A 14000-nucleotide genomic window follows, 5' to 3' on the forward strand; every position below is an offset into this window, starting at 1 on the left:
TTGTGGAATGTAACAAAGAAGCAGGAAGGGAGAAGAGGAACTCTTATTCAAAAAGAGGAAGGTGGTAAGGGGTAAGGAGGGGAGTGTAAGGGTTCGGGTAATTGGGGGATGAGTACAAAATATATGGAACATGCCTGGTGGAAACAGCTCATGGGTGCTGCCGGAGTGCACCATCTGGTTCCTGTAGGACTGCACCTCCTCACCCCACCCCTGCCTCGGTCACTGCTACCACTATACTCTGGTGTCCTTCCCCAGGACAAGGCTCCCAACCTTGAGGGCAGCACCACCACCTGTGTTTCCACGGCTTCCTGGGAGATTCACAGGGCTTCCTGTTCTTCCACGCATGGGATTCACCCAATGTTCACCACAGCGGTTGACAGAGTTGCGAAGCTGGTATCAGGGTTGCTGAGAGGGGCTTGAAATTGACAGCCCCTGAGGTAGACAGCAGCAGAACCATCATGCCTGGAGCAAGGGTTTCAGCGCTTACAGTTGTGATGACGCTAGAGAAAAGTTCCCTTTTCCCAGCATGACGGTAAGAGTCGGGACCTGGCATCCTGTTGGCATACTGGACTGAGCAGAAAGGAAGGAAAAGGGCAGGCATGTGATAGCTCGTGTGGTTTCAGTCCTATAAGACACTTGAGGGAACTCTGATGAGATTCTCAGAGAAGCTGCCTCCCTCTGGGTTCAATCCCTGGTGAAATAGTAAATAAACCAATAAATAAATAAATAGGTACATACATACATGCATAAATAGGACAGCATCATACTTTGACAGATGTCTCATATCAAGGATGGAATTCCATCATTGGGCTTGAATAGCCACAGAGTTTGATTTTGGAGCACTAATAAAACTACAGGAAGCCACAGAACGCTTACATCCCTCCTTCACAGTCTTGACCTCCAACGAACACCACTCCTCCAGGAAAAGATACGCATGCTAATTGCAGCCGAAACTGCTTTCCCAACAAAGCACAGCAAGTGGCAAGAAATAAAGATCTCACACGCACCTGCTTCCCCAGTTTCAATGTTCTCTTTCCTCCCCTGAGCTCCTTCTTATACCTCACTTTCATAAATAAGGCTGGAGGCAGGGGCATCCAGGCAGGTCCCCAGAGACTGGAGGGGTCACGGGTGACACGCACAGCCCTCTACCTGACCTGGGGTGTGGCGCTGTCTCACTCGCATCATCCTCCCACTGTGTTGTTCAGCATTCTGCTGCCATAGTGAGATCCCTGAGGTCTCTCACACTAGAGAAGAACGGTTGATTTGGGTCTACATTCTGGAGGGCCCGCTGTGATGGAGGCCCCATACTGTGGGCCTGGGGGGAGGCAGTTCCTCGTGGCGGGAGCACATTCTTCAGCAGATCCACTCACCTCAGCAGCTAGAAAGCAGAGAAAAGTAAGAAACCAGGGCCCCACAGTCCCCTTTGCAGGCCACCCCAGTGATATAGGGGCTTCTCACTTAACCCCACATCCTAGAAGTCCCTTCGCTTCCCAGTGGCACTGCCCGGCGACTCAACCTTCAGCACAGAGACCTTTGCAGGACACTTGTCCAACCGTGGCATCCAACCCTGGCCCCCAATGGCTCTGATCCATCTCATTATGCAAAATTCATGGAGCTCACAGCCAAGAACTGCCAGAGTCTTAACCGTTCTGGCCCTGTTCAAAAGTCCAAGTTCAAAGTCTTCTCTGAGACTCCAGGAAACTCAACTGTGAACACCTACAGAACTCAAAAACAAGTTACATACTTCCAAGACGCTGGTGGAACAGGTACAGGTTAAACATTTCTCTTCCAAAGGGGAGGAAAAGTGTTGGGGTAAGGAGTGTTGAGTCTAAAATGAAACTGAGCCCCAGCAGGGCAAACACAGAAGCCCTAAGCTCTGTGTGGTGTCTATGGTTTACTGGGACTGAGGAGGCTCTGCAGGGCTTAGACAGCCTTGCTGCTGGCAGCAGTGCTCCAGAGCTGGCTCCTACCGGCTGTGTCCACATCGTGTTACTGTGACAAAGTACCTAGGAGGGTACTTCATCTTAGAGGAGGATACGCCCAAGTGGCTCATGGTTTCAGGGGCTTCAGTCCATGGTAATCTGCCCCAGGACATCTGGGCTTGCAATTAGGCAGCATCATGATGGAGCCAAGCTGGTCGCCTCAGATGGCTGGGAAGCAAAGGCACAAGAAGAGGAAGAGCTGGGGTCCCAGTGTCCCCTCCAGGGCACATCCTGATGGCCTGACTACCTACAATCACACCCCTCCTCCTAAAGGTTCTGCCCATTCCCAGGAGCTCCAGACCTCTGGGAACCATCAAGACCCAGACTGCAGCACCAGCTCCCCTTGCTCCCTCAGCATCGCAGACCAGCAACCAGAATGGCACTGCCTGGCCTGCCAGGCTTCCCTGGAAAGTCGTGGGGGAAGCCAGCAGAACTCCAGAAGTCCAGCATCTGCCTAGAACCACACTTGCTCTCTTAGAGGAAGCAGTGCTCTGTTTTTAACTTCAGATTTCCACAGGAGGTCATAGTACCACAGTCAGCCTTCTTCAGCCTGCAGGGCAGGAGGAGCTCGACCTGGTCAGAGTGTGTAAGCTGAAGTTAGAATTTGTCATCCAAATCTCTCTGCTGGCCAGGGAAACTGACAGTCTCCCAGCCTGACAATGGGACAGTGACAGTGAGCAGAATTTAGCTCATGTCCGTTACCTCTGGCTGTGCAGACAGCTCTCTCAGAAAATGACCATTCCAGACAAACTGCTGATCTGCCTGCGAAGAAGAGTGAACACAGAGTCAAAGATCTCCTGCCATGCCTTTTGTGTATGTGCTGGGGTAGGATACCTCATTCTATATGTATCCAAGGGAAAAATGAGTTCATTCAGGAAAGTGATCGACACTGACCTGCAGGGAGTACATTTCAAGAGGCCTTGAAACAACGGATAGTAAGGAACTCTACACCACACAGCTATGTTTTCCTGTACATACTCATAGTAGCATTCACTGCATGAATTAGTTTCAGTAAGATACTTCCAATAAGAATTCATAGTAAACTAGGATAATATAGCAATATCCTGTGATAAAAGTTATGGGGCTTGGTCCCTGATAAGAAAAATCTGAGGAGTTCCACGCCAATACGGCCTTGTACAGGAAAAGCTTGAGGGAGGTGAAGGTGGTGGTACACACTGGAAGTCCAGTGTCCAGAGGCTGAGGCAGAATCATCTCCAGAATGAGAAAGCTTGGGCTACGTGGTGAGACCTGGTCTCAAAACAAAAACACTTGATCCTTCCTGTATCTAGAAATGAAAGGACAATAACTACCACCATGAAAACACATAAATGTATAAAACTCACTGCCAGATACATAAATAAGAAATAAAATGGAATCAAACCAAATCACTACAGAAAACCACCAAACTGCAAAGGTTAAAAATAAGACAGAGGGGCTGGGGATTTAGCTCAGCGGCACAGCGCCTGCCTGGCAAGCGCAAGGTCATGAGTTCGATTCCCTGTACTGGAAAAAAAAAAACGAGAAAAAAAAAAAAAGACAGAAAGGAAGGCAAAAGGCCATACAAAAACAGGAAATAATGAACAAATGTGAGGAGTACATCGTTACCTACCAGTAATGGCCCTGATTGTAAACTGATTATATCCGCTGATTAAAAAAGTAAGTGAATGAACTTAATACAACAAATAAGACAATCCTTGGCTGCCCAAGAGATGCACTCTGCCCCTGGGAGGACACGTGTAGACTAAGAGGGAAGGAGGGAGAAAAGACACTCCACAAACAGGAACCAACTGGGAACACCCACCCTCGTGTCAGATAGCACAGCACTGAAATCACAATTTGTAAAAAAGAGACCAAGAAGGTTACCGTATAATCATAAAAGTTTAAACTATTGTGTCAGAAAAGAGCTGACAGACATTCACAAAGCATTTCATTCAACAGCTGCAGAATACACATTCGTCCTCTTGTCTGCAAGTGGCACCTCCTCACTATGGGTAGATTCCCTGTTACAAACTTGAATAAGCAGGGCAGAGCTAGAGGCATCACAATACCGGACTTCAGAACATGCCGCAAAGCTGGGGTTGCTGAAGCAACAGGTACTGGCATAAAAACAGACATGCAGGCCAATAGAAAGAAAAAGATACCCCAGGAATAATACAACCATGTATTTACAGCCAACCTGTTTGCTCCCCACACCCCTTCCCTCTCTGGCACTAGGGATGGAAGCCAGGGCCTTCACACTGAGCTCCATCTCTAGCTCTCTTTCTCTTTTGAGACAGGGTCTTGCTAAGTTGCTACATTGCCCAGGCTGAGCTCAAACTTGCCATTCTCCTGCCTCAGCCTTCGAGATTACTAGGATTCCTGGGGCATGCCCCCATCCTGGCCTACAGCCAGCTTTTCTTCAGCAAAGTTGCCTCCTCTTTCTCCCTTCAATTCCCAGCCACTGTTCCTGCCAGAATGTTCTGCCCTGCCACAGACCCAAAAGCAATAGTGAGTGACTGTGGACTTGAACTGTGACTCAGGATAAACTTTTCCTACCTTCAAGTTCATTAGCTCGAGCAATTGTCACAGCAGTGGGGAGCTGAGTGACACAGCTGTCCCTCAACAACCAAGTAGAACTCGCATGTGGTCAGCAACTGCACCACAAGGTGGGTATCCCTGGGGCTTCAGGGGGCGGGGGGATCGTGGTCAATAGCATTTCACTGTATTCTTTTTTTTTTTTTTGGTACAGGGAATCGAACTCATGACCTTGCCCTTGCCATGCAGGGGCTGTTTTGCTGAGCAATATCCCCGCCCTCATTTTATATTTCAGAATAGCTAGCAGAGAGTTTTGCGTTCCTGATGAGGGGATGGATGAAGTGATCATACATTATTTACATTTATGGAAATATCACCCTGTACTCCACAAACACATACAAGCATGTGCCAATTAAAACCTTAAAATATTTTTCTTTAAAGAAATAACCTAGAAGTAAAAAAGTAGAGAGCATTTTAAAAAACTTCCTCAGGGCTGGGGATAAAGTGGCATAAGCGCCTGCCTGGCAAGCGCAAGGTTGTGAGTTCAATCCCTGGTACCGCAAAACATAAATAAATAAATAAATAAATAAATAAATAAATAAATAAATAAATAAATAAACAAACTTCCTCAAGGTCTCAAAAACAAAGCCAGGGAGTTTGGACTTTATCTCGAGAGGAGCTGGGAGCCGCTGTGCGTGGTTAATGAACACTGGGATCTCAGGGGTGAACGCGTGCTTGAAAGCCGTGTGACCCTCATCTTTGGTGGTGTAAGAATCTGAAGCCCCGAGCAAGTTTCAGGCCCACACTTGGCAACTCTGTCCAGGCTGTGTCCCTCTCCCTCCACCTCTCCCAGAAGTCAGAGGACACCGCACGCTGGCCTTCAGTCCCACAGGGCATGGCGTCCTCATCACCTGGGTACGGTGACAGTCACACGCACAGACAGGGCGGCTCTTCGGGAGCCACTCAGTGGAGCTCAGCTCTCCGCAGTCCCTGCTCCCTGGGGCTCAGACACTGCTGAGAGCTGCGCTGCCTCCCTGCCCAAGGCCCTGGGGGGGCTGGAGCAGCTCCTTGAGGCCCCTGAGACCCAAGTGGGAAATTGTCAGAAATGTCGCGAGCAGGTGGTCACATACAGCCACTGTTCAGAGTTATGTGCTGTAAACTCGCGATCACAGCCACAGGTACTAAGTACTCAGACCCAACATTTGCTAATCAGCTACTAGGCTGTAAGTACTCCCAGGGCTACCGGTGTCTATGCTGCGTGGTGAAAATTCAACATAACAGCTGCTACCCCTGCATGTCACAACACAAGTCCATGTGCAGTGCCATCGCATGGGCGTCTCGGAGTCGCCCACAGGCCAGCATTCACACCTGACACTGGCAGCGTGCAAACTGGAGTTGTTTCTGCAGCGAACAGGTGGCTGAACACCGGCCAGGCACGGTGCTCTCTGGCAGACGCAGTCCTGTCTTTGTGCAATTTCCCAGGGGCTCCAAGAGCAGCCGGGGGTGGGCAGAGGTCCCATAGCCTGGCTGGCATGAGCTCAGGAACAATGCAAGGAGCAGGGCAAAGGTGGCTGGGAGGGAGCGAGGTGGAACTGGCCAAGCATGAGGCCCCAGTCGGGTCCAAGAGGGAGGGACGGGGGACACGGGAGGGACACAGGGAGAGCGGATTCTGGGCTCAGCACACAGAAAAGCAGGGAGAGACACAGGGGCTGCCAGGGGGCGGAAGAGAGACCTGGAGACCATCCTCCGGCGGAGCCGCTGCAGGGGATGGAGCCCCCATCAGCACATCTGGCCTCCCTGGCCAAGAATGAGGAGCTGCAGCCCTGGGGGAGCCAAGGATGCCCTGCTCTGTGCCCCGAGAGGAGGGGAGGAGCAGAGGACATTGGGTCTGGGGCCCAGGAGAAGGCGCGGACGCAGTGGGACCACCCCCTGCAGTTCATATTCACCTGCATCTCCTACGCCGTGGGCCTGGGCAACGTGTGGCGCTTCCCCTACCTGTGCCAGATGTACGGCGGCGGTGAGTACCTGGGGGCAGCCGGGCCTGGCTATGCTGGCACTAGCCAGCCCTGGCGAGTGTCACACCTGAGACCTTAGCCTGGCAGGGACCTTGGGGAACTACAGATTGTAAGACCACAGCCCCTGAGGTCTGACCACACCCTTGCCCCAGGGTAGATTCTGCATTTTTCTCCACAGAGGGTACTTATGCTGCAGGATCTAGGACATTTCTGCCTTGAGGAGATCAAAGAGATGCTCTCATGTTTCTTCTGTGTTTTTTAGCTTGCGTTGAATATGGGATCTGGGGTCCATTTTCAGGTATTTTTGAATAAAATGTAATCACGGGTCAAGTTTCTTTTTGCTGCATCTGCACTGTTCTAACATCATCGTTGACAAAATGATGAACTGGGTGCTCGTTGGGGGTGGGGAGAGGGATGCTCGTCACCGAGGAGCAGGACTGAAGGCCCCACAGTCCCCCTGGGCCTCGGGCCTGTGTCTCTATTTGGCCTGGGCAGCGGACTGGCGGGCAGGCCCTGCCACCGGGCCCAGCCAGCCTTGGTCTCACTGGAGCAGTGCCTGGTGACACCGGTGAAAGTGAAATTATCCTGCGACCTCTGAGGTCTGGATGCTGCTCCACACGTGCTGTGAGAACACAGCTGTGATGGACAGAGATCTCAAGGGAGGGAGCCACAGATGGCCTCCACCTGCGTTGCCACCCAGAGAAGCCGGTGAGATGCCAAGAGAAGAGGGTGCAGGGCAGGAAGGGACGAGGCCAGGAGAGCCCCCAGCAGAGTCCTGGAGGGAGAGGGTGGGTTGCCGAGGCCCCGCCTGGGCACAGGAGGAGCTGGGCGGGGCTGGGATGGTGTGCGGCCCTCACTCTCCCCTGCCCACCAACCCTGCCACTCCCTCCCTGGGCTCTGTCCCAGGCTTGCTACTTCTGAGATCTGTCACCCCAGCGATAACCAAGCGGCTGGGCCAGGCTGTGTCCACGGCTTTGGAAAGGGGCACAGCCTGGTGTCCACCATGGCTCAGCGCACAGTGGCCTGGTCTCGGGGCAACTCTCTGCAGCTGCTCAGGGTGAGGCAAAGGTCCCTGAGTGGTCCAGAGCGCGCCTGACAGCCCACTGGTACAGCCCAGTGCGCATGCGCCGCGGAGGCAGTGAGTAACTGGGCAGGGCTTATGTAAGGACAGGTGTTTCCTTGTTTACCTTCACACCTGAGGAGTCAGCTGGCACTGGACCCACCTGATCCCTGCAGCTGTGGCCTCAGAGTTCTCTTTTCACTTGAGGCCCCACCCTCCTCTCTCACTGCACTTTCCCCAGGTGCCTGCCTTGGTCACAGTCAGTGCTTAGTAAATGGGTATTTCAGACACCACCTCATATGGGTATCATGAGGGCTGTGCACGGACCCCAAGGGTCAAGAGGGGGAGCTAATGCACAGACTCGGGGAGACAGAGCTCAAACTATGCAGGGACTCAGTGGTCCTGGCTCTGAGCAGCTCTTAATTGGTGACACAGCAGATGCAGTGGGGGTTTGGGCAGAGGGACTGGGCCACCAGAGACCTTCAGGAGGGCAATCCAGGAGCTTGAGGTGATGGCTTTGTCTCTCAGGTTGGGAGTTTTGAAAAATTTTGATAACTGACATGTCTCTGTTTTATCCGTGAGTGGGAGGATGTGTGGGTGGATGGACTGACGGATGGATGGATGGATGGATGGATGGGTGATGCATGGATGGGTAGATGAATGGGTGAGTGGGTGGATGCATGGATGGATGCTTGGATGCATGGTGGATGGGAGGATTAGTGGATGAATAGATGGGTGGATACATGAATGGATGGATGGATGAACAGATGCGTGGGTTGTTGGATGCCGGAGGTATGGATTGTGGGTGGATACATGGATTCATGGATGGGTGGTTGAGTGGATTAGCAGATGGGTGGATGATTGGGTGAATGGATGGGTAGAAGGGTAGATAGATGAATGGGTAGATGATAGATACATGTATGAATCCATGCATGGATGGATGCACAGATGGAAAGATGGATGCATATAAGGAGGATGCATGGATGGATGGATGGACCCATGGATGGATGGATGGATAGTAGATGGATGAGAGGAATGACAGAGGGATGGATGTGTAGATAGGTAGGAGACTTGCAGACAAAAGAATGGAGACAGGCAGGAAAAGGGATGAGTGGGAGGTAAAAGGGGGAGTGGACAAGGGGAAAGGCAGGCTGATGGGAGGGTGTTTGCATAGCGGGGCAGCCCAGTATGACCTGTCTGGCAGTGCTGGCCTGACCTCAGCTCTGGGTGCCCACAGGTAGCTTCCTCATCCCCTACTTCATCATGCTCATTGTGGAGGGAATGCCGCTCTTGTACCTGGAGCTGGCGGTGGGGCAGCGCATGCGGCAGGGCAGCATCGGTGCCTGGAGGACCATCAGCCCCTACCTCGGAGGTGTTGGTATGTGGGCCCCCTTCTGTCCCCTCCCACACAGAAACATCATACTGTTCCCCCGGGTGGCACAGGGGTGCGGGTGGGGGTCTAACAGCAAGCACAGGACCCCAGAGAGAGCCAGTGACTGCAGTGACTGCGTGAGCTGATGGCCCAGGAGCTGCCAGCAAACCTGGGCTGAGCAGGGCTGGGACCCGAACCACGGGGAGGCCCCGGGGCACTGACACACCTGGCTTCTCTTCTCTGGGCCTCAGCCTGGGAATCTGTGGAAGGGAAACTGCTGCTCGGGATGGGAGCTGCACTCTGCGCTGTCTGTGAGCCTGCTGGGAGTATAGGCCGCTCGTTGCTCCCTGCTAATGACGGACCGCCTCCCTGTCACTGCACACCTGCTACGTTCAGTGGTGCCCACTGGGTAGACCAGTAAGAGCAGGCGCTCGGTCTCCAGCACAGCAGAGAGCAGAAGCCGAGCACACCTGGTAGCACTGGGCCCTCGTTCACACGGTGCCACCCTAGTCATCCCAGCCCTGCTCCAACCCCAGCCCCCAACTCCTCAGGATGGAGCCTTGTGCCGCGGGAGCCAAAGGGCGAGCAACTGTCCCGCTGGACACAGGGGTGCACATGGCAGCGGCAGTCACAAAGTGCTTCTCTCAGAGGTCTGAGCCCTCGGTGTGCTGCTCACTCACTGGGTGGTCTTGGGTCAGCTCTGTGGGTCAGTGCTCTCCTGCGTGATGTGGGGACAATACTGTGCTGAGGACCACAGGCGTGTGAAGTACTTAGCACGGGAACTGGCAGAAAGATCTCCACAGATGTCATCAGCCCTGTGTCCCATAGATGGGACCGAGGTGAGAGGAGAGACACGGCTCTCACACACAGGCCCGGGGGTGTGGTTATGTTCAGTATGCACATGTGCAGGAGGGTGTGCAGGCGTGTCCCGGGCGTGTGCAGGCGGTGGGCCACCCACTCGTGGTCCCCATCACTGTGCTCTGCTTCTCCTCAGGCATGGCCAGCATGATGGTGTCCTTCTTCCTGTCCCTGTACTACAATGTGGTCAACACCTGGGGCTTCTGGTACCTCTTCCACTCCTTCCAGGTGAGCCCCCGCCTGTGAGAGCCCAAGGGTGTGGAGGTGCAGAGGCAGCCTGGAGGCGGGGAGGCGGTTGAGCTTGATAGCAGCAGGCAGAGCCACGGATGGGGCAACGGCCTCGGGGAAGTCAGCCACCTTATCCACCATGGGACTTCTGAAACAGGGTGGTAGATCTTGTATACCTCAAGCCTATCATGGAGACACTACCTGTGCAAACAGGGCAGGCAAGACAGCTGGTGGCCATCTGTGGAAAAACAGTCCTGGTCCAACATAGAAAAGATCCCTCACATTCCAACTAAGAAGGCTGGTTCTGGTACCAGGGACTCGCCAGCAAGGCCCTAACTCTGCCCATGCGTTTAGACCTCGGCTGCAGCTGTTCTGTGCAGATTGGTCGTGGCCCATCAGATCACTAATACCAGGGTGCTTTGGCTCTGTTACCCATGAAAAATGGGGTTGAATGTAAGAGGCTGTTCACATTTGCTTCACTTAGAACATTTCGTCCAAGAACCTACGCTCGCAGAAGCCAGATACACACAAAACAGATCGACATGGGACTTCCATTGGCAGGGCAGGGTTGTAGCAACCATCTCACCTCCAGTCCTGGTCAGAATTCAGCTTTTCCTCCATAACCCCCATTCAGCACCTCTGTTAAACATGTGGGTATGAGTCAGGTTCACTGGGCATCATCTTAGTCACTTTCTCATCACTGGGACACAATCCCCGACACCCGCAACTCAAAGGAGAGGTTTATCTTGGCTCAGTTTTAGAAGTGTCAGTCTCAGAAACAACACAGTGGAAGGGCCTTGTGGGGAAAAGCTTCTCACTGTTATGGCGGCTAGAAAGCGGAGAGAGAAGAGAGGCGCCAGGGAGGGAGACAGACCCCCAGTGACTTGCCTCCACTCAGGCCTCCCCCTCCTAACAGCACTCCCAGCTGCTGAACTGATTAGTGGATGAATCCCTGATGAATGCAACACCAACAGCATCCAATCAACTCCCAAAAGCCCCACCCATGAAGACATGGCGTTTTGGGGGGCCACTCTAGATCTTAACCATAAAAGACATGCCGTACATCATGTAGACTCCTTTGTTGATGAGTGAGAGAGAACCCAGTTCCAACTTCCTAAAGCCGGGGAGGGTCCTCCCGGCTCCACCCTACAATGCCCAGGGGTCACACTTCTTCCAGCTGAGCTGACTCAGGCTGAAGGCAATCACTAGCGCCAGCTCCTCTCTGGTTCAAGGGCATGGTGGCTGAAGGGTGCAGGCCTCATCTCCCTCTCGATTTCAGATCCAGTATCTGGGGTGAAAACGCCTGCCTATGCCAGCAGTGTGCGCTGGTGAGGTGCTGGCTTGGGGAGCTGGAGGGAGGCTACCTAAAAGGAAGACAGCCCCTGAGATCTGTTAGGGGTGCATATCTGGCTTTCTCTGGTTGGTTAAAAACCAAGTCCTGACTGTTCTGTCTGGCGCTGAAGAAGTTGCTGCTGGAGGTCCTGGGCTGGCTGCTGCAGAGCTCTGGGTCACAGTTCTGCCATCACAGCTGCTGTGCCATCACCCATTCAGTCTTTACCCCACAGCAGAGTTCAGGCATTCCCCAAAGCACCTGCAGGATGGCGAGGAGGGCAGAGGCCTCTGTCAGTGAGCCCTGTATAACCACAATAAAACACCTGTTATGGTTTATGTCTAGCAGTCCCCCCAAAGCCTCATGAGGATATAGGAGGGGCTTTTTCAGAGGTGGCTGGATCTACAGTGTGTGAGTGATTTATAGTGCAATGCTGGGATTACGGGTGTGTGATTACTAAATCAGTCCACTGATCGGCTTGTCACCACCCTGATTCTGGTAGTCTGGATAGGATAAAAGGGGCAGAAAGATGCTGTTTAGGTCCTTGTTGCTTTGCTACCTTTTGCCCACCATGCACTGTTTCTCCTCTGCCATGCCTGCCTTGGAGTCAGCTGACAATGGACTGAAGCCCTACACACTGTGAGCCAAGTAAACCTTTCCCCCTTTCACTTTGGGAGTCGCATATTTTGTCTCACCAACAAGAGAAAAGTCACTAAAACAGCACCAGAGGCAGCGAACTCACCAAGACAAAAAGGTTGTTCAGCTGGTAATTTGGAAGGTTCAGGTGTGACAGATGGACCCATTGGTTTGGCCTCTAGTGAGGGGGAAGAAGACAGCAGGTCACCCCACAAGCAGATGCAGGCACAGATGTGGCATCTCCAACAGGAGAGAGAGAATGTCCCACCCGTGGCAAGGAGCACATATACCCCAAGTGACCCAAGGCCCTTTCACTAGGCCCTGCCACTAAATACCACCCAGCAAGACCCTCACAGCCAGTCCACGGCACATGGACCTCTGGGGAGCACCCCACCTGAAACCACACCACTCACCCCTGCGGCCCCTCCGAGCCCCGGGCACCATCGACCTTCCCCGGCCCTCATCCCCCACCCCACCTCCCTCTCAGCCCTCTGCACAACATCATGCCACCCTGCAGGACCCTCTGCCGTGGTCTGTCTGCCCACTGAATGGAAACCGCACAGGCTACGAGGAGGAGTGTGAGAAGGCCTCGTCCACGCAGTACTTCTGGTACCGGAAGACCCTCAACATCTCGCCGTCCATCCAGGACAGTGGGGCTGTGCAGTGGGAGCCGGCGCTGTGCCTCATCCTGGCCTGGATGATGATGTACCTGTTCACCCTGAGGAACACCGAGACCGTGGGCAAGGTGGGCAGCGCCAGGGGAGGGCTCCACGGCACGGGGTGGCATCCTGCAGAGTGGGGACCCAGAAGATGCTGCTGGAGCAAATCGCCTACCGTGGGAGAGGAGGTGGCGGGAAGCAGCTGCGGTTGTAGCGTTCATTCTTTCATTTCATCATCGGTGCACGCCAACAGGACCTGGGGATGGAGGTGACTCGGGGAGTTGGTGGCTTAGTCAGTTTCAGTCCCTCGCATCCTTTCCCTTCTTCTCCTCCTCTCCCTTGTCCCCTCTTTTTCTCCAGAAATCTACCTTCCAGTTTCCTGTGCTGTCTTCTTGTTTATGTCTGTCTGCCTGTATGTATTTTTTAGGTATCTCAGAGAAGAGAAGACACGCAATATTATAATTTTTCAAGGCTGGCTAATTTCATTCAATGTGATGGCTTCTAATTCCAGAAGTTCCCTGGTGAATGGCATTGTTCCATGTTCCTTTGGGCTGTGTACATTGTCTTTACCCATTCTCGTGTTGGTGGGCACCCAGGCTATCTGCACAGCTTAGTCACTGTGAACCGCATGGCTGTGAACACGGGGTGCATACATGTGGCATCTACAGAATCCATCCCGTAATTTGGCTGGAGCAGGCACAAGGGCACTGTCGCTGGGTCCACTATGTTTCTATGTTTAATCTTTTGAGGCCTCTCCATACTGACTTCCATAGTGGCCGTACAAGTTTCATTCCCCTCAACAATACAGAAGGGAGCCTTCCCTCTAATCCTGGCTGGCATTCATGGTGGTGTTCTTGATGATAGCCATTCTGACTGCAGGGAGGTTAATCACAATATACTTTAAATTTGCATTTCTCTGTCATGGCTAGAGGTGTTGAATACTTTTCATATACCTTTTGGTCATTTGAATTTCTCTTTCTAAGAAATATCTCTCCCGTTCACTTGCTCACTTTTTTCTTGGATTGTTTTATGGGGCTTGAGTTTTAGGTTCCTTGCATGTTCTGGTTGTTGATCCTGTATCCAAAGAGTAGATGCAAAGATTGGCTCCTGTTCAGTATCTTGTCTCTCCTGTAGGTTGTCTCATTTCCTTTGTTTTGCTGAAGCTTTTCAATTTGATGGAATTGTATTTGTTCATTCTGGATATTATTTCCTGTGCTGGGGACTCCTGCTCAGAAAGTCCACGCTTGTGCCTGTGGCTTCAAGCATTTCCCTTGTGTGGTCTTCTAGAAGTTTCAGTGTTTCTAGTTTGTGTTTTGTTTTGTTTTGTTATTTTTTTGAGACAGGGT

General features: G+C 52.6%; 1 protein-coding gene across 1 annotated transcript in view; it reads left to right on the plus strand.

Moving 5' to 3' along the window:
- The first annotated feature begins 6094 nt into the window (after positions 1-6094).
- Positions 6095-14000, plus strand: part of LOC102008539 (sodium- and chloride-dependent transporter XTRP3A-like) — a 26628-nt gene continuing 18722 nt past the window's right edge. The window contains exons 1-4 of the mRNA XM_013513346.1: positions 6095-6513; positions 8809-8949; positions 9938-10029; positions 12513-12922. Coding sequence (XP_013368800.1) covers positions 6099-6513; positions 8809-8949; positions 9938-10029; positions 12513-12922 — 1058 coding nt within the window. The 5' untranslated portion in view covers positions 6095-6098. The remainder of the gene's footprint in view (positions 6514-8808; positions 8950-9937; positions 10030-12512; positions 12923-14000) is intronic.

Source organism: Chinchilla lanigera, unplaced genomic scaffold (assembly GCF_000276665.1).
Source record: "Chinchilla lanigera isolate Chin_1 unplaced genomic scaffold, ChiLan1.0 scaffold00019, whole genome shotgun sequence".
Classification (NCBI taxonomy): domain Eukaryota; kingdom Metazoa; phylum Chordata; class Mammalia; order Rodentia; family Chinchillidae; genus Chinchilla; species Chinchilla lanigera.